The following is a 24,033-nucleotide window of genomic DNA, read 5'->3' as shown; positions in this document are numbered from 1 at the left end:
TAAAGCCCTCTCCAAAGGAGCTGAGGCCGAAGCAGACTCCCCCCTCAAATGGGGTGGTCTAGGCCTGTGACAGCCCCTGCAGTGGAGTCTTTACTGGCTGTGGGGGACCCTGCTCATTTGAAAATCTGACATCAGCTGGGCAGTCGGCCCCCTCCTCCCTTCCTCTCTACCCTGACACAGCACTTAGCACCTGAATCTTCGTTTCTCTCCCAGGAATCCTCCATTCCCCATACCCAGGAAAATGTGACGCGCTACAGGTGATCAGCTTCTAGATCACTACAGTCTAGCCACAAGTGACTTTTGAGTCGGAGATCCAGGGACAGGAAGATGTCTAAAGAAATGGCAGATCAAAGAGAAGGAGAAGCTGGAGGCAAAGAGGTGTGCGGAGACCAGATCAAAGGATTGGACAAACAGGAGGTAAGGGGCCTTGTTTGGGAGTCAGTGGAAATATTTTGGAAATAGGTGGGCTTGGGGGAGGGTGGAGGGTAGCAAATAGCGAGGGAAGGTGTATTGATTTGGAAAATTTTCAGACATTTTGAATAGGTACTCCCACGCCTGCAGCATTATGCAAAGATGTACACACATTTGATTTTGCAAAGTGAAGGAACTTAAGATAGATACAAAATATAAGACGCCATCTGCCAAGACCTAAACTAATGTTTTAGGGAGACTGTGTCCACTTAGGATCAGAGGAGGTTGATCACTCACTAAGAGCTGGAGACCAATGGCGAGACTGCAATATTGACACGCTTGTAAATAGTGACAGCAGGCCGGCCACCTGCGCAACACCCGGGATGGACTGGTTCCCGCAGAATACAACATCCCCTGAAGGAATACTCCCCGCCTTGGACGTGTACAGTTTCTAAGAGCCTTGANGCGTCCCCCCGCCCCCCCACCCCCCGCTTCGGGAGTTAAGTGGCGGGTGGTGAAGGGTATGGGCAAAGGGCCGTGCCCCAGCAGAAGGCTGAGGGGACTCTGCTGAGTCAGAACATGCCCTGGGGCATATCTCTCGGAGCCTGGAGGGAGGCGTCTTGCCCCTACGGTCCAGGGTGTAGGGCTGCAGAGAGACGGGGGGGCCGGAAGAGACAGGGCCCCCGCCCCTTGTCAGGTCACGCCCCTGATGAGGCCCCGCCCCCAGACTGCAATGGCTGACGGCAGAAAGGGGCGGGACTTCTCCGACAGCCGGAAATTCCTTCTCGCCGTTGCCTCGGCAGCGCGCGAGGCTGGTGAGTCTGCAGTGCTGTGGCGGCGGGCGGGCTGGTTTCCACGGTGGCGCAGTTAGGTGGGGGCTCCCGCGCCGCGCCCACCGCCGGGCCCGAGGGGACTCGCGGGGAGCAACAGTTGGCTGCAAGACGCCCTGCCGGGCGTGCGGAGCACCTACCCGAAGCTAGCGCAGCTGGAGGTGGAGAGAAGCTCGGGAGGCAATTGTGACTGCTCTTAGGCTGCTGGCTTTGAGTCCTGCTGTGCGACCGTAGGCAAGTCGTGCATCCTCTCCGTGCAACCACCTGGCACTGTGGATTCGTGTCATCGTGTGGGTTAAAGAGATGATTGAACCCAGGGTCACTCTACCACTAAGCTACACCCCAGCCCTTGTTTGTTTGAGATAGGATCTCTGTAAATTGCTGACTTCAACCTCCAGCATGGGATTATAGGCAGGCACCGTGGGCCTGGCATAAAATTGCTTTGAGAGAATGTTAAGATGCTCATTCTCTGTTTTATGTATTGCTAGCTATGAATGAGTATCAAGCATCAAAATCAGATGCTTCTGGGGAAAGAGTTCAACTGAGAAGCACTGACACTGGGGCAAAGGTATTAAAGGGAAAGGAAGACAAGGGAAAGGAAGGAATAATTGGCTAGGAAGCCCAACCACTTGGAGAAAGGCCATATGAAAAAAATGACTTTGCTTTACCCTGCTATCTCTGGTTTCCCCAGTCTAATTAACTTGTCTTTTTTGTCCCCACCTGCTTAAGGGAAGGAATCATTCTTTTTTCATTTTTTTCTTTTTTCCAGGAACCGCCAGCTGCCTCATCCCATGGCCAGGGGTGGCGTCCAGGTGGCAGAGCAGCTAAGAACGCAAGACCTGAATCTGGGGCTAGACCCCCTGCTCTCCCTGCCATGGTCAATGATCCACCAGTACCTGCCTTATTGTGGGCCCAGGAAGTGGGCCATGTCTTGGCAGGCCGTGCCCGCAGGCTGCTGCTGCAGTTTGGGGTACTCTTCTGCACCATCCTCCTCCTGCTCTGGGTGTCTGTCTTTCTCTATGGCTCCTTCTACTATTCCTACATGCCGACAGTCAGCCACCTCAGCCCTGTGCATTTCTACTATAGGTGAGAGGGGACTTCTGTTAGAATGGAGGAATCCTGTGTGAGAATTGCTGCAAGGACCCTTGGAGCTTATTCCTTTCAGTCCCCTCATTTACAGAAGAGGAAACTTGAGCCTGTTGTGCTAACAGAACTTCTCACCTACCACAACCCAAGGCGGGATCAGGTCTGGGATGGTAGGATTTTAGGGTGCTAGTTCTACCTGTGGTCGCTTATTTCTGGTTAAAAAATACGGGTCAGTTCTGTTTAGGTTCTATCAAACCTCTCTCAGAGCCACTGTAGAAGTTTGAACCAATCCAACCCCTTGGGCATCTCAAAACTCACTTGGCTTTCAGCAGAAGTATTAGGAAATATCTCCTTTGCCTTTTACTTTACTGCCTCCTATCCCAAATAATCTGCTGCACAATAGATTGTGGAAATACAAGGTGACTGGGTACAAAAACTTGACTCCCAGAGTCCTACTACTTGCCTGGCCCCTTATTCTTTCCCATTTCCTTCACTGTCAGATTCTTTCTCTTATTCCTAAGAATGGGTATAGGACCAATCAGCTGAAGGGGACATTATTATCAGTGGTCCAATCTTTTTTTTTTTTTCCCCTGTCCTGAATCCCTAGTCATGCACTGAAATTTCTAAGGTAGATCCTAAACTTTTAGGGGACATAGATCCTAAGAAACCTATGATCTTTCCTGCCATAATAGTGTATGTACATGCCCAGGTGTATGTTGCATACCTACATACTATATAGAGTTTTCCCTACAATTTATCAGTTTAATGACTTTAAAAGTCATCTATAGACCATTTTGGGGAGTTTTCTCAAAATAGGGACCAGACTATAACTACTGAATCAGAATCTCTGGGTTAGGACCCTGGAATCTATATTTTATCAAGTTCTTCAAAGGAGTCTTTAGAAACACCATATCTGTAGGTTCCCATGAGAGGCAATAAACTGAAGTAGCAGGAAGAGAATTGGGGGGAAGTCTGAAAAAAAAATCATTCTAGTATCTTGAATCTACTGGTCACATTTGTTCACCTATCAGAAAGGATTGGGGAGAGAAAGGAACCCTAGGAACCCAAAAGAATTGCAGATATAAGTGGACTCTAACTTAGCAGAGTATCATTCCCCCTTCTCATTTAGGACCGATTGTGATTCCTCCACGACCTCACTCTGCTCCTTTCCTGTTGCCAATGTCTCGCTGGCTAAAAGTGGACGTGATCGGGTGAGTATGGGAGATACAGGGAAGTTAATTAGAGTTTTGATGACTTGAGATAGTAGGGCTTAAGATGGGGAGAACAGGGATTGAGTACGAGACAAGAGGAAGGAAAGCGGGGCTGGGGTTGTGGCATAGCGGTAGAGCACTTGCCTCGCATGTGCGAGACCCTGGGTTCAATCCTCAGCACCACATAAAAATAAATGAATAAAATAAAGGTATTGTGTCCAACTACAACTAAAATAATACATATAAAAAAGAGGAAGGAAACAGAAGTTGAAGAGAAATTAGAATCTAAATGAATAGTGTGTTTTGATCTTTCTGCAGCAGACATTAGGAATATTCTCATTCTCAACAGGTGAGACATGACTTGTTTCAGACAGGTCATATCTGTTAGATAATGTCAGTAGTGTGTTTTGGATTTAGGTGAATAAATCAACTGTTTCATTGGAATAGAATGGCATCTATCCCAGAGTTTTAAAGGCTTGTATATAAAATTATGAAATAGTTGATAAGTATGTGACCTGTTATTTCAAAGGGTATTGTGCCAGAGGACTGGCCACATGCCATTGTGATTTAAACAAACTGAGAATTCTGGGCTGGGATTGTGGCTCAGTGGTAGAGCACTTGCCTAGCATGTGTGGGGCACTGGGTTTGATTCTCAACACCGCATACAAATAAATGAATGAAATAAAGGTCCATCTATGTCTAAAAAAATAAAATAAAACCTGAGAATTCTGATAAATGCATACAAAGACTAAGCAAGCTCGTGGAAGTTCTAATAAAGGATAGAATCCCTGAACTTAAAAAGGATCTTGAAGGCTGGACATGGTGGTGCATGCCTATAATCTCAGCAACTCCACAGACTGAGGCAGGAAGATATGAGTTCAAGGCCAGCCTCAGCAACTTAGCCTAGACCCTTTCTCCTTTTTAGTACTGGGGATTGAACCCAGGGGCACTTAACCACTAAGAAACATCCCCAGCCATTTTTATTTTTTTTTATTTTGGACAAGGTCTCACTAAATTACCTAAAGGCCTCACTATGTTGCTGAGGTTGGCCTTGAACTTGTGATCCTCCTGCTTCAGCTTCTTAAGTTGCTGGAATTACATGTGTGCACCACTATGCCTGGCTAGCTCTGATTTCTCATATACCACTCTGAGGGGTCATCTGCTAGACAAGAATCATTAGAGGGGGTTGGAGGAGCTTGGGGGTGAATTCAGTCGTAGAGCATGTGCTTAGTATGTATGAGGCCCTGGATTCAATCCCTAGCACCAAAAAATAAATACATGATTCAATTATAAGAATATAGGAATGGTTAGGAAAACCTTAACATTTTGAGGTTTAAACCAGTGAAAAACTCCCATTGTGGGAGGTATGAGGGGTGATGGTAGGCACCCACCAGCAGGACCAAGATAGGGACTCAAACCCCAGATTAAGGTGTATAATCCTGGCTCCTTAGAAGGCTGAGGTAGGAAGATCACCTGACTTAGGAGTTTAAAGCCAGCCTGGGCAACTTAGACCTTATCTAAAAAAAAAAAAAGATAAAGAGAGGCTGGAGGTGTTGTTCAGTGGTAGAGTTGTTGCCTAGCATGGATGAGGCACTGGGTTCAATCCTCAGTACACATAAAAATAAATAAATAAGGGTCTGGGGCTGGGGCTCAGCGGTAGCGCACTTGCCTGGCATGTATAAGGAACTGGGTTCGATTCTCAGCACCGCATATAAAAGAATAAAATAGGGCTGGGGATATAGCTCAGTTGGTAGAGTGCTTGCCTAGCATGCACAAGACCCCGGGTTCAATCCCCAGCACCACACACACAAAAAAGAATAAAATAAAAGTCTATCAACAACTAGAAAAATACTTTTAAATAAATAAATAAAGGTATATTTAAAAAAAAAAAAAGATTAGGGACCCAGAATGACATCAAGATGCTGCTGCTAACAATGATTGTGAGAGAGCTGGCTAGGGAGGCTGAGCACTTCTGGTGCTTGGTTAATTAATAACATTGAGGGCAGCTGATCCCAAGAGGGACAGCCTCACCAGTGCACAGGCCTGAGTCACAGATGGCCCAGTTGGCAACATGACCGTTCACTTTTGGGAAAGAAATATGACAGAGCCTTTCGGGACTGATTCAGAAGAGCCAATAGGATATGGAAGTGGAGGTACCCAGCCACCAGAAGGGGGCAGCACCTTATCTGGACAAACGGTTGGAAGGCCTTTGGGCTAACCAAGGGGGTGGCAGAATATTTGGAAGATAGAACTTGGACAGTATAATTTAAAAAAAAAAACAGTTTTTGAAATGAAATGGGGGCTACTTTGGGCAGGTGCTGATGTATGGACAGCCATATCGCATCACCTTAGAGCTTGAATTGCCAGAGTCTCCTGTGAATCAAGATTTGGGCATGTTTTTGGTCACTGTTTCATGCTACACCAGAGGTGGCCGAATCATCTCCACCTCTTCCCGTTCGGTAAGTATTCATGGCCTGTCTGGGAAGTTGTGAAGAATGATGGCAGAGTCAGAATATCTGGGTAGGGCTTCAGGAGAAAATCTTGGCACTGAGGTCAGAGGACACGTCAGGATAAGGGAGGAGAAATCTGCTTACCAAGACAAACATTTTCCAAACTCCCTAGCACATCATGAGCACATCCAGCTTTGGAGTAGACGTGAAGAGTGGAGCAGCTCTCAGAAAACAGATCTAGAGCCATGCGGATAGATCCTCACCAGAAACATGCCAGCCACGGAACATCAGACAACTCATGAGGCATAAAGTAGTATAAAATGGGTACCATAGTAACTGCCTCGATCAGGACTGTAGGAGGAAATGTGAATGCAGTTCTTAACTCACACATGGTAGATGTTTAATCAACATTGGGATCTCACTGTTGCATGAACTGTCAGTAGAACCTCATCATGAATGTCTGTTTTGGGGGAAAGCAGATGATGTGCTGGGGTTTGGATCCCATCCTGGATGACAGAACTGTTTTGGGGAAAGGCAGAGACAATGTTACACTTCACCTGGAAAGTGTAGAGGGGCCTTGTCTTAGAGGAGGGGCCTTTGCTGTACTGGAATGGAGAAATGTGGTCAGTCATGGGCAGAGGTTGAGTAGGTGGAATGGTTTAGTGGACACAGGGGAATAGGAAGTGGAGGTGAGGAGCAGGGAGCTTGAGGGAGGAGCAGCTTGCATGGACCGCTCAGGGATAGGGGAAAGCTGTGGGAACCTGGATACCTGACCCCAATTTCTGCCTCCTGGCCCTGGCAGGTGATGCTGCATTACCGCTCAGACCTGCTCCAGATGCTTGACACGCTGGTCTTCTCTAGCCTCCTTCTGTTTGGCTTTGCTGAGCAGAAGCAGCTCCTGGAGGTGGAACTCTATGCGGACTATAGAGAGAACTCGGTGAGTGAGGTGAAGGCTGACCAGGAGACCGCCCTCTTGTCAGCCCAGAATTGTATTCCAGGAGCCTCTGGTTTCAGAGCAGGCCTCAGATGGGGCTGGTAGGATCAAGAGTGACAGTATCAAGACCCTGGCTTGATGCTGCCCTCTCTCCACCCCTCTTAGTATGTGCCAACAACTGGAGCAATTATTGAGATCCACAGCAAGCGTATCCAGATGTATGGAGCCTACCTTCGCATCCATGCCCATTTCACTGGGCTCAGGTGAGGAACCACTGAAATAGACCTTGACAGCTCTCCTGGATGCTGTCCTTAAATGAAGAGTTTCCCAAGTAAAGGTAATAGGTTAACAGAGCAGCATTGGTTTGAGTTTTTCAAAGGCCAGAGATTCTTGCCCTTGCTGCACATTAGCATATTGGCTCCCAGGGAAACGTCAAAAATACCTGTATGAGTCTGGCATTGTGGTGCATGCCTAAATCCCAGCTATTTGGGAGGCTGAGATAGGAAGATTACAAGTTCAAGGTAAGCCTGAGCAACATAGTAAAAGTCCCATTTCAAAAATAAGGTAAACTATACATACATGCTACTGTCTTGATTCATTTGCTTAGCAGAATTGGCCAAAATCAAGGCCATTGCCTGTGGCCCTGCAATGCTGAGACTACCCAGAGTCCTTAGTCTTTATTAGTGCTTGATGCAGCAAGGTCTGATAATTGGGAAGGGGTGGGCAGGGAACATGGAGGCAGAGGCTAGCTCTAACCAAACTCAGTTGAGTTGCTTGGGAAATTAGAAAGTTGATGCTGTTTGGTAATGGCTGCTCCACTCCTGTTGCTATTTCCTGCCTCAGGTACCTGCTATACAACTTCCCGATGACCTGCGCCTTCATAGGTGTTGCCAGCAACTTTACCTTCCTCAGCGTCATTGTGCTCTTCAGCTACATGCAGTGGGTGTGGGGGGGCATCTGGCCCCGACATCGCTTCTCTTTGCAGGTTGCAAGGGGCAGTGACCCCTTTTTCTTCCTTTGAGGATGTTTATTTGGGTGGGCAGGGACATCTCTGGTGAGGAAAGTCAGTACTCACTGCTCAGTCCTTTCTCTTCTACAGGTTAATATCCGAAAAAGAGAGACTTCCCAGAAGGAAGGACAACGAAGGATCTCTACTCATCAGCCTGGTAAAGGTGTTGTTTGAGGGGCTGTTAGGGAGGTGAGGTGGTTAGGCAAGCAGAGCTGCCTGCCTCCAGTGTGAGGCATAAAAGCACTCACATGCTGAGCTAAGGGTGGAAGAGGAGGCTGAAGGAGGTGACGTAGGCACTGCCCTCTAGGCACAGCCACCCTACCCATCCTGTCCTCTACTTATTTTGGAGGAGCAGGGCCTGAAGGACAGGAGGAGTCAACTCAACTATCAGATGTGACAGAAGATGGTGAGAGCCCTGAAGATCCCTCAGGGACAGGTATGGTGCAGCAGTAATCCCTCCTTCCTGACATCTCAGCCCTGTCCTTCAGCATCTGGGTCTGACTCAGCCCTACTCTTGGCCACAGAGGGTCAGCTGTCTGAGGAGGAGAAACCAGACCAGCAGCCCCTGAGTGGAGAGGAGGAGCTGGAGCGGGAGGCCAGTGATGGTGAGGGGCACCCTGGAATGCCGCAGTCTAGCTGGGCAAAATAACCGGGAGGTGACAAGCAACTTGAAGGTTGAAGTGGGAACTGCTTTATTGTAGGGAAACTCAGCGGGAACTGAGCGGGAACTCAAGGTAGCGGGCACCCAAGGTAGCGGGAGCTGCTTTATTGCAGAACAGCAGAGGTATATATACCTAACTGATTACACACAGCTTGACTCAATTAGCATCATCTAGATACAGCAGTCAGCCAATAAGGAATCCCCACCATCCTAATGGCTTGGTGGGGATTCCTTATTGGAGTGGTTTGCTTCACAAACCACTCCTCCTGGCAAACTGCCAGGAGCCATCTTGGCTTGTTTTGCGGTCCCCAACACTGGAATGCATGGGCTGGGTGGAGTAGGACCCTGGGTTAATTTGATATCGCATTTGAGATTTTTTGGTTTTTCCTTTTTTGTTTTTTCCTGGCCCAGGTTCAGGCTCCTGGGAAGATGCTGCTCTGCTGACTGACGCCAACCTGCCTGCGTCTGCCCCTGCCCCTGCGTCTGCCCCTGCGTCTGCGTCTGCCCCTGCCCCTGAGACTCTGGGCAGCTCTGAGCCCTCTATGGGTGCTCTGAGACAGCGCCCCACCTGCTCCAGCTCCTAAAGAAAAGAGGACAGATTCCTCACATTCCAGCACTTTCCCACCTGGGATCTCCCCTTGTGTTCCCTTCAATAAACTATTTTGTGCCAGCTGCTTCCTGACTCTTTGAAGTAGATTTAGGCCCGTTTGAAACCCTGTGTCCAGCCAGGCATGGAGACATAGCCTGTAGATCAGCAACTCTAACTCTGAGGCAGAAGGATCACAAGTTCAAGGCCAGCCTCAGCAACTTACAGAGACCCTGTTCAAAAAATAAAGCCAGGCGCAGTGGCGCACACCTGTAATCCCAGTGGCTTGGGAGGCTGAGACAGGAGGATCATGGTTCAAAGCCAGTCTCAGCAATGGTGAGGCATTAAGCAACTCAGTGAGACCCTGTCTCTAAATAAAATACAAGATAGGGCTGAGGATGTGGCTCAGTGTTTGAGTGCCCCTGAGTTCAATCCCCAGTACCAAAAAATTAAAATTAAAAAAAGATAGGACATTTTATCACTGAGCTATATCCCTGAGTTCAATCTCCACTACCCAAAGAAAGGCGGCCAGCCATGTGTGCCCCAGGCACCTTCAACTCTGCCCCACAGGAAGACCTGCAGACCTGGACTGTTTCAGGCGCAGTTGTTTCCACAGTCTAAGAAGTACAAGGAGAAAATTTATCCTGGCCACTAGCAGGCTTCCCGCTTCATCCATGTGACTTGTCTCGTGGAAGGGGGATAATTTAGGGCGGGTCTGAAGAGCTAGAATACATCATTCTGGCCCCTACACCCCTCCCATCTCTGTCCATTGGGAGACAGAAGACAGGAAATGACTGCCATACATGTGGTATGATTTTTACCAAAACAGCATTTTGTAACCCAGGCCCCATGCTGTCCACAGCTGTTTTCCTCTCTTATACCAGCCAGGTGGCCCTCTCCAATATTTCCCTCCCCATCCCTTCACATGACTTCAGCCTTTGGATTCTCAGCTCCTGGCCACTTTCCACATTCCACTCCTCTGTCAGAACCCAGGCATCCTGAGCTCCAGCTGAAACTGCTGTGCATGGCTTTCCCCACCCTGGCCCCATGACTCAGGCCCTCTGAGTGGACCAGCCCTCTTCTTGGCATTCAGTGGGGAGGGGAGTGGAGAAGGGGGCCAGGTAGTGACATCAGATTTGAAGGGTACAAAAGCTTTCAGCCAAAAGAAAATTGAAGATACAACCTGACAGTGCAGGCAGCGCGGCCTACTATCCTCAGGACTCCTCAACCTGATAGCCCCAGACATCTGGTTGCAGATTCCCACTCCCTCAAGGTCTCCCCGCTAGTGAGGGGCTGCTGTGGGCCAGAGCGATCAGGTGGGGTCCTGGACTCCTTGGACAGGATTCACACAGATAACAGGTGGGGAATGAAGAGTCCAGGATCCTGGTTTCCTCCTCCGGTTTTGTCTTTTCTCACTTTGTCTTCCTGTTGGGTTTTTGCATGTCTTGCTGACTGATCCTCGGTTTACTTAGATCTTTTCTCTGGGTGGCAGCTGGGAATTCTACCACCTTTCTTGGCTGAGCAAATCCTTTCCCCTCCTTCTCCTCCCAGCATTTTGTTTATTCATTAACTTTCTAGCACTTCGAATGTTGCTGCTCACATGTGTTTCTCTGATATATATCAGACCATAGCTTCATTTTGTCCAAAATCAAACATGTAACTTGGAACATTTGTCAAGAGAAGCTGGTCTTCTTCTTACCTCTTTTATCATCTGGGTTCCCTGTTGTGTTTGGGTTCTATCCAGGCAGGGGCCCTAAGGCACGGATGACAACCTTTACCTATTCACCCTTTCCCTTCCAGACTCCATGCTGGGCTCTCTCTGCCTTCTGTGGCTCCTAGCCCTGACCTTGTCGGTTCCCAAAGCTCAGCCCTTGACTCCTCAAGACTTCGAGGAAGAAGAGGAAGATGAGACGGTGAGCACACCTTTCCTGGCTGTCCCCTGTGACTACGACCGTTGCCGCCACCTGCAGGTGCCCTGCAATGAGTTGCAGAAGGCCAGGCCGGTGGCCTGCCTGTGCCCGGGGCTGTCCAGCCCTGCCCGGCCTCCGGACCCGCCACGCCTAGGAGAAGTGCGCATTGTGGCCGAAGAGGGCCGCGCCGAGGTCCACTGGTGTGCCCCCTCCTCCCCGGTCCACCACTACCGGCTGCTGCTTTGGGAAGGCAGCGGGGCTCCGCAGAAGGGCCCCCTACTCAACACTACGGTCCGCAGAGCAGAACTGAAGGGACTTAAGCCTGGGGGCGCTTATGTGGTTTGCGTGGTGGCTGGTAATGAGGCCGGGGAGAGCCGCGTGTCCCAGGCAGGTGGGGAGGACCTCGAGGAGGTATCCTTCCCGGCCTTCGGGCCCTGCGGCCGGCTCACCGTGCCACCCAGACCGGTCACCCTAATCCACGCGGCCGTGGGGGTGGGCACAGCCCTGGCTCTGCTAAGCTGCGTCGCCCTGATCTGGCACTTCTGCCTCCGCGAGCGCTGGGGCTGTCCGCGCCGCGCAGCCACCGCCCAAGCCGCAGGGGCGCTCTGATGAGGGTCTGGGGGACTTCCGCGCAGCCCAGCCCCACATGGAGCACCAGCTGGCTCCCAGAAGGGCCAGCCCGCTGCCGCCTGGCGCCAGACAACTGGGCCGCAGCTGGGGGTCTCTGAACTGAGAGTTTATTTAGGTCAGGGCTTGCCACTTTGTTCCTGCCTGAAAGCTAGACAAGTGGAGAGGGTCAGAGAGTTATTAAGTAGGTTTTGCATGTTTAAGAGTATAACATTGAGGGGACTGGGGACATAACTCAGTTGGTAGAGTGCTTGTCTCACATGCACAAGGCCCTGGGTTCAGTCCCCAGCACCCCCCCCCCCCAAAAAAAAGTATAACATTGAGTATATTATGTAGGCACTTATCTAGTCATTTAAAATATAACCATTAAAAAATGTAAAACCCATTCTTAGCTCATAGGTCTTATGGGTCTTATATGTCAGTGAGCAGGCCAGATTTGCCCTTTGGCTGCCGTAAGTCAGCCCCTGTCATACACCCTCAAAGGGTTCTGCTCTTGGGCTTGGTGGCCTGGACAATTTAACAAGGCTCTGTTTTAAGCTAAAAAATAAAAAAAGGGACTGGGGAAGTAGCTCAGTGGTAGAATACCCCTGGGTTCAATCCTCAGAAGGGGGGGGGGACAAAAAGATACTGCCACTTTGGCACTTTGCATAGCCTAAGTGGCATTCTAGAATAAGCTTCTGCAGGATAAGATTTTCTGATTGGAGCCACAGTCTTCTTTGACCTTTCCTCGAGTTACCGGGATGAGCATATCTGGATCAGAGTCTGTTTCTGAGGAGGGTGGAGATTAAGGACTGAGATGGGATAACAGAAGAGAAGGAAGCCCCGAGCCTTTGTCGGGCACAAGTTCATTCGTGCTCTTGCTAATTAAAATAAGACAAATCAACAGTAATATCAAGGAATCCCCCATTTGTGTTTATTGTATACCAACTGTGATAACATTAAAGAAAATTTAAAAGAAATTGTCACTTCTCATGATCCCTTCAATTCTCTGTGTAGATATCTATTTTTCATAGTCATATACATACTTTCTATTTATTTATTTATTTATTGGTAATGGGGGTTGAATCCAGGGCACTTAACTACTGAGCCGAATCCCCAGCCCTTTTAATTTTTATTTTGAGACAGGGCCTGCTAAATTGCTTAGGGTCTCACTAAATTGCTGAGGCTGCCTTGAACTTGTGATCCTCTTGCCTCAGCCTCCCAAGCCACTGGGATTATAGGCATGCCTCAGGCAATCACATCTTGAATTTATCTTTAAATTAAGTGAATGTAGCACCTATAATTCCAGCTAGCATAAGCTGAGGTGAAAAGATCACAAGTTTGAGGCCAGCCTCTGCAATTTAGGGAAGGCTTGTCTCAAAAAAGGAGGGGGGGGGATAGGGTTGAGTAGCTCAGTGGCAGAACACTTGCCTAGCATGTGAGTAGCACTGGGTTCAAGTCTCAGTACCACATAAATAAATAAAATAAAGGTACTATGTCCATCTGCAACTAAAAAAAATATTTTAAAAAGGGTGGGGAAAGCTCAGTTGGTAGAGTGCTTGCCTTGCATGTACAAAGCCCTGGGTTCAATCACCAGCACCACAATAAATAAGTAAATAAATGAAATGAAATAAATTAAAAAGTGTTGGGAATGTAGGTCAGTTGAAGAGCACCTTTGAGTTTAATCCCCAGAACTGGAAAGAAAGAAAGAAAGAAAAAAGAAAGCTGGGTATAGAAAAGCCTGTTTTGTGTTGCTACATAGTATAAACCTCACCTTTACTGGTTTTACAACTCCTCCCCCTCAACCCGGGAAGAGCTGGGGATGGAACCCAGAGCCTTGTGCATGCTAGGCAAGCAGTCTACCACTGTTATACCCTGGCCCTAACTTTTTAAAAATTTAATTGTAAAACAAACACATACAAGTTTCAAGTAATACTGACACATACAAAGTGAAACTTCTCTTCTTCCTTAATTGCCCTTGCTGGGGGTATACTTCAGTGCTAGAGCACTTGCCTAGTATGAAAGAGGCCCTGGGTTAGATCCCCATGTAAAAAAAAAAAAAAAATACATAAAAAGCCATTAGGCTGGGAATATAGCTCAGTCATAGAGTGCTTGCCTAGCATGCACAAGGCTTTTGGTTTGATGTGCATCAAAAGACATAATTGCCCTTAGTAGAGCAGTTTTTTTGTTTTTTTTTTGTTTTGGGTACTGGGAATTGAACCCAAGGTACTTAAACACTGAGCTACATCCCCAGCCCTTTTAAATATTTTATTTAGAGACAGGGTCTTGCTGAGTGGCTTAGGGCCTGGATAAGTTGTTGATACTGGCTTTGAACTAACAATCCTCCTGCCTCAGCCTCCTGAACTAATAGGATTACAGGAAGGTACCACCCCTCCCAGAAGCAGAGCAGTTCTTTACAAAGTACAAATATTTTGTTTTTCACTCATTATTCAGTCATAGACAATGCTGAACTTTGGCAAATCATAACCTCCTTATATGTTAAAGGCCTCATGATTTCCTACAAAAGAATGTACTTTAAAGAACTTTAGTCATCACTCTTTGTTGGAACATTTAAATTTTCTTCAGTGTGGTTTTAAGGACATCCTTGTTTGTGTATCCTCACAGGAGAAGGCATTCACCTCTGGAAGTAATTGAAATAGGCAATACTCTAAAATTTGATCATTTTTAAAATGATTAGACCATTAGAATAAATTTTTTTTTTGAGAGAGAATTTTTTAATATTTATTTTTAGTTTTCGGCGGACACAACAGCTTTGTTTCTTTGTGATGCTGAGGATCGAACCTGGGCTGCATGCATGCCAGGGGAGTGCGCTACCACTTGAGCCACATCCCCAGCCCCCATTAGAATAAATTTAGATTGTTATCTAGAACACATGTGGCATTACATTGTAGTGATTACCTTGTGACTTTTTATTTAATGACTATTTCCTCAGCAATCATTCTCTTATGAATGAGGACACCCACTCTATTATTAGTAAAGACATGCTTTTCATGCATTCTCACTTAAGCCTTACCACGAACATTCCAAGAGATAGTATCACCTTTTCAAAGATGAGAGATTTGAAGTCCTAAAGGGTTTGAAATTACAACTAAGGAGTTCAGATAGGATTCCTGCTTAAATTGCCCAAATCAAAAGCTCTTCATTTTACCATAGAGAGGGGCAACAAAGCATACAGGTTTAATGAAACACAATGCATGGTAGAATTCTAGCTCTGCTACTTTCTACTGCCTTTATGATCTTAGATGAATTATCTCATCTTTCTGTGCCTGTTTCCTATGACTAATAATAATACAGAATAGGGACTGTTATGATGATTAAATATGAGTTAATCAACTAAGCCTCAAGTACATGTAACTGAAAGCTCGGTCATTGTCCTTGAAACCAATACAATAATGAAGACAAGGTCTTGAGAAAAAGGAAAAAGCTTTATTGCTTTGCTAGCAAAGGAGAAACACAGGGGACTCCTGTCCCAAAGGCTGTGATTCTGCTCATTTGCAGGAACAGGAGGCTTTTATTTCTTTTCTTTTCTTTTTTTTTTTTTTTAATATTTATTTTTTAGTTGTAGTAGGACACAATACCCAGGACCTTGCATATACTAGGTGAGAGCTTTACTGCTGAGCCCCAGCCCCAGCCTGAGAGGGGGCTTTTATAGAGGTGATTCAGAGAAAATGAGATCAGGGAGGAGAGAACAGGGAGGAGAAGATCAGGGAAAAGAAGATCAGGGAAGAGGTCAGGAAGGGGAAGATTAGGGAAAAGAAGATCAAGAAGATTGGGGAGGAAAAGTTTAAGGAAAAGAATATCAGGGAAGATCAGGGAAAAGAAGATCAGAGAGGCGGTCAGGAAGGAGAAGTTTAGGGAAAAGAAGATTGGGAAAAAGAAAAAAAAAACATGTAAGTTTCAAAGCCACAAGAGATAGTCAAAGTATCAAGTGAACCCTGTTACATACATATATTTTCCATATGAGTAACTTTTTTTTTTTGATGGACCTTTATTTTTTATTTATATGTGGTTCTGAGAACTGAACCCAGTGCCTCACACGCTAGGCAAGTGCTCTACCACTGAGCTACAACCCTGTCAGTCAATATGAGTAACTTATTATTATTATAATTATTATTATTATTCTACCTCCTAAATAAACATATTTTGTAAATTTTATTTTTGGGTACTAGAGATTTAGTCCAGAGGAGCTTTAACACAGAGCTCAATCCCCCAGTCTTTTTTTTTTTTTAAGAGAGAGAGAGTTTTTTTTTAATATTTATTTTTCGGTTTCCGGCAGACACAACATCTTTGTTTGTATGTGGTGCTGAGGATCCAACCCTGGCCACACGCATGCCAGGAGAGCGCGCTACCGCTTGAGCCACATCCCCAGCCCCAGAAAGTGTATTTGTGAAGTACATAATACCTTTGATTTTTGGTATTGAGGACTGAACCTAGGAGCACATTACCGCTGAGCTATGTCACNTTTTTTTAATTTTAATTTTTTGGTACTGGGGATTGAACTCAGGGGCACTCAAACACTGAGCCACATCCTCAGCCCTATCTTGTATTTTATTTAGAGACAGGGTCTCACTCAGTTTCTTGGCGGTGGGGAGAGTGTCTCACAAAATTGCTGAGGCTCGCCTTGAACTTGCGGGCCGGAGTCTTGAAAAACAACTAGAAGTTAACTAAGTGGAGAGAAGAGGCCAAACATCTCAGGCAGAGGAGCTGGTAGGTGCAAAGGCCAAAATGAGGTGTAGGGCCTGTTTCACAACATGCACAGATTATCCTCAATTTGAAGGAAATGAAACTATGCAGTAACTACCATAATTTATGCCATACCGTCTTGCGAGGCACCTACATAGCTGTCATCATTATGCCCATTTTATAGATGGGGCTCTTAAAACTAAAACATGGGGGCAAGAGAAAGTCAGCCTTTGGGCTTGTACTAGATGACGGGGGGTGACATGGAAAAACTTTAAGCAGGGAGGTGATGATCCAGGTTCAGGTACTGTGTATTGCAAAGATTCCTTTTGGCAATCGGGCACAGGATGGCTCAATTCCTCGAAGATGAGTGGATCAAAGAGCATGCCCATTTCCATGGCTCCTGAGAAATACTGACAAACAACTTTCCAAACGATTGCACCTAAGGGCCACAATTTTAATATTTATGGAAGGCGAAGCAGTGTGAAACTCCGGGAACTGGCCTCATTCTGCTCTTGGGTTTCCAAGCCTCAGGGCGCTTCTTCCGCACTGTGGGGGAGCACTGGGATTTGGTAGGTCTCCTTCCGCCCACGCAAAATTCTGGAGGCGGGCCAGAGAGTTTTCTGGCACTCGGCGGCATCCGTCCACGCCAGTCCCACGTGACCCAAACAGATTCGGGCACTTCCGCTTCCTTTCGCCTTTCTTCTTGTCCGTGTCCCCGGTGGGTCCCGAGCCGGGTGAGTGATCTAGCGCCCGATCGGTGGTATCGGGCGCAGGGTTCCCTTGCGTTGACCTTTCCCACCCTCCTTCTTGCCACATCAGGTCCCCGCGGAAGCGGCGGCGGCGGCGGCGGCGCCATGGCGGAGCTGACGGCTCTGGAGAGTCTCATCGAGATGGGCTTCCCCAGGGGACGCGCGTAAGGGAGCACCCAACCCCGGCCCGCCAGGCTGGGGACCGCGGACCTGTCTGGACCTTTACCCCAGCCTAGCCCCGTCCTGACGGTCACCATGGTCCGTAGGCGCTATTTACGGTGTTTCTGCCCGCAGGGAGAAGGCTCTGGCCCTCACAGGGAACCAGGGCATCGAGGCTGCGATGGACTGGTGAGCCTTCAGACTCGGTGGCGGAGGATTGGGGGCTGCTGGGAGGAGCAGTCTCATGCTGACCTCACTGCCGATTTCCCTGCCAGGCTGATGGAGCACGAAGATGACCCCGACGTGGATGAGCCTCTAGAGACTCCTCTTGGACATGTCCTAGGACGGGAATCCACCCCCTCAGAACAAGTTGGCCCTGAAGGTTCTCACTGGGAGACGTGATGTGATTATTCAGGCGGGCCCGACATGAGGAGCTGACGGGGGGTAATAATACTGGTTGTTTGTAGGACCTGGAACGGCTGCCGGAGAAAGCAAACCCGTTTTGACTGAAGAGGAAAGACAAGAACAGACCAAGAGGTAAAGTAGCTTTTTTTTTCTTGATGGTGCTGGGGAAGGAACCCAGGGCCTTGTGCACGCTAAGCAATTGCTTTACCAGCTGAGCTATATCCCCAGCCCCCAGGTAACTTTTTTGAGGGTTATCTTCCACCCTTCCCCAATACATACACAAGTCCGGTTGAAGAACCTTGACCTTTTTCTATTCTCTGTTTTTTTGTTTTTTTTAAAATCTAGAACTTCAATATGCTAAGCGTTTATTCTACTGAGCTATACTGCTACCCCTGTTCTTTCATTCATTTATTTTGGGAAACATCAGCCAATTTTGTTCTGTCCCTTCCTATTGCGTATCCATTTCTCTTGAACTGTGTCCTTTCTGCAACATAGGATGTTGGAGCTGGTGGCCCAGAAGCAGCGGGAACGTGAAGAAAGGGAGGAGCGGGAAGCATTGGAGCGAGAAAAACAGCGCAGGAGACAAGGTCAAGAGCTTTCAGCTGCACGCCAGAGACTACAGGAAGATGAGATGCGCAGAGCTGCTGAGGAGCGGAGGAGGGAAAAGGCTGAAGAGTTAGCAGCCAGGTCTGGGTGATGGGCATGTTGGTTTACAGGAGAAAAAAAATCAACATTTGGTTTGTTAAGGTCTGACCTATTTTCTTCCTGTCTGCATTCCAGACAGAGGGTTCGAGAAAAGATCGAAAGGGACAAAGCAGAGAGAGCCAAGAAGGTGGGTGTTGAAAAGACAGTGATTATAATGCAAAAGGCACACTAAAACCCTTTTCCAGCTTCAAAGGGGAAACATGAGTAAATACCATCCATACCACCCATTTCCGGAGGGTGGGTAAGTGCCTGACTCCTGTTTTACTTTGTTCTCCAGTATGGTGGTAGTGTGGGTTCTTGGCCATCCCCACCAGTGACAGAGCCAGGTCCTGTTCCCTCCTCTCCCAGCCAGGAACCTCCTACCAAGCGGGAATATGACCAGTGTCGCATACAGGTACTGATTCTGATTCCTGTCTTGCTCCTGTAACCCCTTTGTTGACCTATAAGGAGCCCAGCTCAGAGCTTATTTCAGTTACATTCCCTTTGCCAAATCTCTTCCTTCTTTGTACATGACTTGAAATCCTACCTGTTCCACTCTTAGGAAAGATCAAATTTCACCTGCTCCAGTCATATTTAAATCCATACCTCCCTCTTACTCAGCATTTATCCTTTTACTTACATTGTTTTCATTTGGTTCATTACATAGCTGCTTTCACAATGTGGAATTTATCCTGAAATTTTTTTTATAATCTTGTCTGTGTTGAATTGCAAGGAAGTTGGGGCCACTTGTTCAAACTTAGTAAGGCAGAGCATAAGTGGTTGTTCATTAAGTGCTTTAAATAGTAGGTATACTGATTTAGTCTAAGAAGAAGGAGGGGCCAACTTTAACTCTTTTCCTTATTGGTTTTGGTGCTTAACAGTACTGGAAATCTCTCTTGCCCTTAGGTCAGGTTGCCAGATGGAACTTCACTGACCCAAACATTTCGGGCTCGGGAACAGCTGGCAGCAGTGAGGCTCTATGTGGAGCTCCACCGCGGGGAGGAACCTGGAGGGGGCCAGGACCCAGTGCAGTTGCTTAGTGGCTTTCCCAGACGGGCCTTCTCAGAAGCTGACATGGAACGGCCTCTGCAGGAGCTGGGTATGGCATGTGAGACCAGAAGCCAGGATTTGGAGGAATGGAGGGAAAAGAAGGGATTTGTGGGGATGGCATGAATCCAGGAATTTGGGGAGCAAAAAACAAGTATTCTTGTGGCTCAAGCCTTTTTTTTCCCCCCCATCTTTAGGACTTGTGCCTTCTGCTGTCCTCATTGTGGCCAAGAAATGTCCCAGCTGAGGGGCCTTTATTTCATCATCATTCTCTGACCTCTTCATCTTTGATAAAGCACTGACATCTCCTTCCAAATAAATAGACCCTGAGTTCTGTATATGCCTGGCTCCTTCCTGAGTGGCTGGGAGGGACAAAACCAAGGAAGAGAAAGAAGCTAAAGGGAAGGCACTTGGAGAATATCCCTTTCCTCTCCAACAGAGACTTGTTTCTAAATCTTTGGGTCTTAGCTGCCTCAGAGGTGGAGGGAAGAGGTGCCAAGCCAGGGAAGGAGAGAATGCATCACAAAAGCGACTTTTGCTCCTACAGGTAAAGTGGTGCATAAACTTTAAATCCTGACTAGTTGTGTGCCTTGACTTCTTTAAACCTAGTTTCTTCAGTAGAATAGGAATAATAATACTATAATAATAGGAATAATAGTATTCCTTGGGGTTGTCCTAAGGGTTACACAATAACTGACATGTGCTTGAGCACAGTGCCTCACACCTAGTAAGTGCTCAGTAAATATTAGCAACTAAAATTAGTTTTTTAAAGTGGTGATCCATAATCATCGAAAGGAAGGTTAGTGACCTTTGCAAGTGCATCTGTTGTAAGGAATATGTCAGCCACATTTTGCTGCTTTCCTAGACACTAAAAGGTGTTAAACTGGGATGGTGGGACCTAAGGAAATTAGTGAAGCCCTATGTCAAAATAAAGAATGGTGACATAGCTCAGCGGTAATGTGCTCCTAGGTTCAGTCCTCAATACCAAAAATCAAAGGTATTATGTACTTCACAAATACACTTTCTGGGGCTGGGGATGTGGCTCAAGCGGTAGCGCGCTTGCCTGGCATGCGTGCGGCCCGGGTTCGATCCTCAGCACCACATACAAACAAAGATGTTGTATCCGCCGAAAACTAAAAAATAAATATTAAAAAAAAGTTCTCTCTCTCTCTCCCTCCCTCCCTCTATCTTTAAAAAACAAAAACAAAAAAAAAAACAAATACACTTTCTGAAGGGGAGATTAGTTTTGTTTTGGTACTAGGGATTGAACCCAGGCCTTGTACATGCTAGGCGAGTGCTCTAACACCAAGCTATACTCCCAGCTCTCTTTTTACCTTGTTCTGGGTATTGAACTCTGATATGCTTTATCACTGAGCTACATCCCAGCTCTTTTTTTTTAATTTTAAATATTTATTTATTTAGTTAGTTAGTTCTTGGCGGACACAACATCTTTGTATGTGGTGCTGAGGATTGAACCCAGGCCGCACGCATGCCAGGCAAGCGCACTACCGCTTGAGCCACATCCCCAGCCCCCATCCCAGCTCTTTTTGAGACAGTTGCTGAGACTGACCTCAAACTTGAAATCCTCTTGCCTCAGCCTCCTGAGTTGCTAGGATTGCAAGCATGTGCTACTGTGCCAGCCACACCCAGCCCTTTTTAAGTTTTATTTTCAGACAGCATCTAGGTTGCCTGGGCTGCCCTTGATCTCACAATCCTGCCTCAGCTCCCTGAGTATCTGGGATTACACATAGTTTTAAGCTTTATAGATAATATTTGTTATCTAGGTGTTGGTATAATTGTCCCCACTTAGAGACCAGGATACCAAAGCACAATTTGCTTTCCCAACTGACACTGGTAGCAATTTCTTAGAACCTGCATACCCACGGGAAGACTGACTAGAGCTCAGGTCCTGACTCACCAAGCCATGATGGTCTCTCTGACTGCTGCTACATCAGTTTAGTCTCCTGTCAAAGAGTTATGACTTTTTCCTCACTTCCTGGGCATACGGAAGAGGCCAGTTACACCATAAAGATCACAACAAATGTATTGAACATGACTCTACAATCCAGCAGCTGAAAAAAGCACCAGCATTCATCTCTGATTATAAACTGTTCATCACAGTGTTATACAACTTTTATTTATTGTTTTGACTCAATTCAATAAAAGCAGTGTTTTTTGTCAATTGCAATCTTGCTTGGGAATCACAGGGTATAAAACAAAGGAAGGGCCGGGGTTGTGGCTCAGGGGTAGAGTGCTCGCCTAGCATGCATGAGGCACTGGGTTCAATCCTCAGCACCACATAAATAAAGTCCATTGATAACTAAAGAAAAAAAAAAAGCTGGAGGGTGTAGTTTGTTAGTAGAGCATGTGCTTAGCATGCCTGAGGACCTAGGTTCAAACATCTCCAGCACCAAAAATGAATAGGGGAGTGACCTGACTACAATGGGGCTGCAACCCCAGTGATTTATCTCATTCTCAGTGGCATTTCCAATAGGTCCTATAACTGGATTCAGAACTACAGTGTGAACCTTTAGAGGGGAGAGGACCCATTACATTGCTATGTCAGGCCCTTTACATTTCTAAATCTATTCCCCCACACCCCGTCTAGTATTGGGATTGAACTTGGGGCCTTGTACATGATAGGCAAATGCTCTACCACTAAGCAATATCTCAGTCCTTTTCATTTTTATTTTGAGACAGAGTCTCTGACTAAATTATCCAGGCTGGCCTGGAACTTGAGATCCTCTTACCTCAGCCTCCTCAGGCGATGGGATTACAAATGTGCACCATCATGCAGGCTAGCCTTTTTTTATTTGAGGTATCCAGAATTGAACCTAGGAGTAATATGAAGGAACATTCCCAGCCCCTTTATTTATTTATATTGTTTGGTACAGAGGATTGAACCCAGAGGTGCTTTGTTACTAAGCCATATTCTCAGCCAGGGTTTCGTTAAGTTGCAGAGGCTGGCCTTGAACTTGTGATCCTCTTGCCTCAGCCTCCCAGGTCTGTTGGATTACAGGTATGAGCCACAGAGTTAGGGATAATCTATTGATAATCCTGGAGATAGTTATGGCCTTTTACAAAATAGGGCAGACTCAGGTTTTGTAACATTCGGGAGATTTTGACTAAAAGTATGCTTCTTTCACCACCCCTAGTAAATCAGCCTCTCTAAACCTCTTTAACCAGATATTAAGTAATGGCCACAGAAGGCATATATGTGCTAGATGCCCCTCTTCAACCTCCCTCAAAGAACAGATGTCATCTATGAGTATCCATTGCTAACAAGCTTTTCCAGAATAGTTTCGATTTCGGGAATGTCGCTTGATTTTCCCTAGAAGTAACGCTTACATAACAAGACCTGTTTTGAAAATGTGGTTACTAAGCCCATAGAACTTCAGACTATGGGGCGGGGCAGGCCGGAGCCCTGCTCAGCAGAGCTCCCCAAGCCGGCTGGAGCGATGACCCGCACATCTCTCAGCACCAGTAGGCGTGCGACTGCACGGCTCACTTGGGTGGCACAGAATTTATTGGTTCTCTCTGTTCACCACAACCGACCCCGGACACGACTTTGGCGGATGATGTGGACGTTAACACAATCAGCGCAGAGTTGAAGGGGGTACGATGCTCACCCGGCGGCCGCTCTCCGGGACCTGGAGTGCGGCATCCGAGGTCCATATTCCCCGCCGGTTTCACGGAGCTGAAAGGCTGTGATCTGCGCTCAAACCAAGGTCGTAGCACCCACTCGGACAGGTCTGGCATCACGCTGATTTCCCGCCGCCGCCGCCGCCGCCAACCAACCAGTTCTTCCTCCACGCTACATTCTCCTGCGTGGCCGCGGCCTCCTGCAGCGTGGCCATCACTAGCTGCTGGTTCCTCTTCCCTTCATCCCTGCGTCGAGGGTCCTGCTCGGGCATCTCCTGGGAACAGGAAGGGAGTTCACAAACCAGGACACCAGTCCAGGGTTCTCCGTACGCCCGCTCCTCCTCAGAATTCTCAGTTGTACCTACCTTCAGCATCTCCTGCTTCTGCAGCTCTCCTGGGGTTACCAGAGCAAAGAGCGCGGACCCCACGCCAGCCCCAGCGCCCAGCACCGCTACTACCATCAGCACTTTCTGCACACTCTGCATGGCTGAGTGCAACCAACGAGACAACCTCCGTAGTCTACGGCAGCCTAGAGGGTAGCTACGACGTCTCACCGGCCCCTGCGCAGGCTAGAGCGACCCGTAGAAACCATAGAGAAGCAGCCGGAGTATAGAGAGCCTGGCCTTAGAAACATTTAGAATCCTGAGCGCTTGGGTCTAAATACCTGGGGACGTTGAGCAAATCTTCTAAGTGTTGGTAAGCGGCCCAGCGGTGGCGCGCCCCTGTAATCCCATGGATTCAGGAGCCTGAAGCAGGAGGATCACAAGTTTGAAACCAGCCCTAGCAACTTAGAGACCCTGGGTATATGGCTTGGTGGTAAAGCGCATCTAGGTTCGATAATAATATAAAAATTGTTGGCACAAGCCGGGTGCGGTGGCACACGCCTGTAATCCCAGTGGCTCCGGAGGCTGAGACAGGAAGATCATGAGTTCGAAGCCAGCTTCAGCAA

At 47.4% G+C, this 24,033-nt stretch overlaps 4 protein-coding genes and 1 long non-coding RNA gene across 18 annotated transcripts; 3 read left to right on the top strand and 2 right to left on the bottom strand.

Annotated features, from left to right (window-relative positions):
* The first annotated feature begins 116 nt into the window (after nucleotides 1–116).
* On the top strand, nucleotides 117–9,266 carry Bscl2 (BSCL2 lipid droplet biogenesis associated, seipin). 13 transcript variants are annotated; one of them, XR_007342467.1, is made up of 12 exons: nucleotides 117–417; nucleotides 2,011–2,327; nucleotides 3,457–3,538; nucleotides 5,854–5,997; nucleotides 6,791–6,925; nucleotides 7,088–7,185; nucleotides 7,766–7,907; nucleotides 8,022–8,094; nucleotides 8,239–8,367; nucleotides 8,456–8,536; nucleotides 8,633–8,715; nucleotides 9,004–9,266. XR_007342467.1 is itself a non-coding variant. In XM_048789005.1 (11 exons), the coding sequence occupies exons 2-11, from the start codon at nucleotides 2,033–2,035 to the stop codon at nucleotides 9,174–9,176; spliced, it is 1,236 nt and encodes a 411-aa protein (XP_048644962.1). In that variant the 5' UTR covers nucleotides 119–417; nucleotides 2,011–2,032; the 3' UTR covers nucleotides 9,177–9,266. The 13 variants fall into 13 exon arrangements, 12 of the variants coding, with proteins under 12 accessions (XP_048644962.1, XP_015333583.1, XP_015333580.1 ...); XM_048789005.1 differs by lacking the exon at nucleotides 8,633–8,715 and having other exon boundaries at nucleotides 119–417; nucleotides 2,011–2,211; XM_015478097.2 differs by lacking the exon at nucleotides 8,633–8,715 and having other exon boundaries at nucleotides 128–417; nucleotides 8,022–8,088; nucleotides 8,281–8,367.
* Nucleotides 7,841–24,033, bottom strand: LOC107135925. Its single transcript, XR_001502631.2, has 3 exons — nucleotides 23,965–24,033; nucleotides 19,746–20,340; nucleotides 7,841–7,852 (listed from the first exon to the last, which is right to left on the bottom strand). It is a non-coding gene; the product is annotated as an uncharacterized LOC107135925 (long non-coding RNA).
* Lrrn4cl (LRRN4 C-terminal like) lies at nucleotides 10,005–12,674 on the top strand. Its single transcript, XM_015477302.2, has 2 exons — nucleotides 10,005–10,537; nucleotides 10,979–12,674. The coding sequence occupies exon 2, from the start codon at nucleotides 10,984–10,986 to the stop codon at nucleotides 11,695–11,697; it is 714 nt and encodes a 237-aa protein (XP_015332788.1). The 5' UTR covers nucleotides 10,005–10,537; nucleotides 10,979–10,983; the 3' UTR covers nucleotides 11,698–12,674.
* Ubxn1 (UBX domain protein 1) lies at nucleotides 17,047–19,780 on the top strand. 2 transcript variants are annotated; one of them, XM_015478087.2, is made up of 10 exons: nucleotides 17,053–17,132; nucleotides 17,218–17,311; nucleotides 17,442–17,495; nucleotides 17,582–17,688; nucleotides 17,774–17,843; nucleotides 18,207–18,398; nucleotides 18,492–18,543; nucleotides 18,694–18,810; nucleotides 19,302–19,494; nucleotides 19,640–19,780. In XM_015478087.2, the coding sequence occupies exons 2-10, from the start codon at nucleotides 17,253–17,255 to the stop codon at nucleotides 19,687–19,689; spliced, it is 894 nt and encodes a 297-aa protein (XP_015333573.1). In that variant the 5' UTR covers nucleotides 17,053–17,132; nucleotides 17,218–17,252; the 3' UTR covers nucleotides 19,690–19,780. The 2 variants fall into 2 exon arrangements, with proteins under 2 accessions (XP_048644967.1, XP_015333573.1); XM_048789010.1 differs by having other exon boundaries at nucleotides 17,047–17,132; nucleotides 19,302–19,780.
* LOC107135924 (ubiquinol-cytochrome-c reductase complex assembly factor 3) lies at nucleotides 22,951–23,648 on the bottom strand. Its single transcript, XM_015478093.2, has 2 exons — nucleotides 23,450–23,648; nucleotides 22,951–23,359 (listed from the first exon to the last, which is right to left on the bottom strand). Exons 1-2 carry the CDS (start codon nucleotides 23,567–23,569, stop codon nucleotides 23,201–23,203), a joined length of 279 nt encoding a protein of 92 aa, XP_015333579.1. The 5' UTR covers nucleotides 23,570–23,648; the 3' UTR covers nucleotides 22,951–23,200.

The sequence above is a fragment of the Marmota marmota genome, unplaced genomic scaffold (genome assembly GCF_001458135.2).
Source record: "Marmota marmota marmota unplaced genomic scaffold, marMar, whole genome shotgun sequence".
NCBI classification, from domain to species: domain Eukaryota; kingdom Metazoa; phylum Chordata; class Mammalia; order Rodentia; family Sciuridae; genus Marmota; species Marmota marmota.
Note: the sequence above shows the minus strand (reverse complement) of the source record. Positions and strands in the feature narration are given on the sequence as shown.

Coding starts and splice junctions, on each gene's coding strand:
- Bscl2 (XM_048789001.1), top strand. CDS start 328: ATGTCTAAAGAAATGGCAGATCAAAGAGAAGGAGAAGCTGGAGGCAAA. Junction 8,368..8,455: donor TGAAGATCCCTCAGGGACAG/GTATGGTGCAGC, acceptor TCTTGGCCACAG/AGGGTCAGCTGTCTGAGGAG. Junction 8,537..9,003: donor GGAGCGGGAGGCCAGTGATG/GTGAGGGGCACC, acceptor TTCCTGGCCCAG/GTTCAGGCTCCTGGGAAGAT.
- Lrrn4cl (XM_015477302.2), top strand. CDS start 10,984: ATGCTGGGCTCTCTCTGCCTTCTGTGGCTCCTAGCCCTGACCTTGTCG.
- Ubxn1 (XM_048789010.1), top strand. CDS start 17,253: ATGGCGGAGCTGACGGCTCTGGAGAGTCTCATCGAGATGGGCTTCCCC. Junction 17,496..17,581: donor ATCGAGGCTGCGATGGACTG/GTGAGCCTTCAG, acceptor TTTCCCTGCCAG/GCTGATGGAGCACGAAGATG. Junction 18,811..19,301: donor ATGACCAGTGTCGCATACAG/GTACTGATTCTG, acceptor TCTTGCCCTTAG/GTCAGGTTGCCAGATGGAAC.
- LOC107135924 (XM_015478093.2), bottom strand. CDS start 23,569: ATGCAGAGTGTGCAGAAAGTGCTGATGGTAGTAGCGGTGCTGGGCGCT. Junction 23,360..23,449: donor AGAAGCAGGAGATGCTGAAG/GTAGGTACAACT, acceptor TCCTGTTCCCAG/GAGATGCCCGAGCAGGACCC.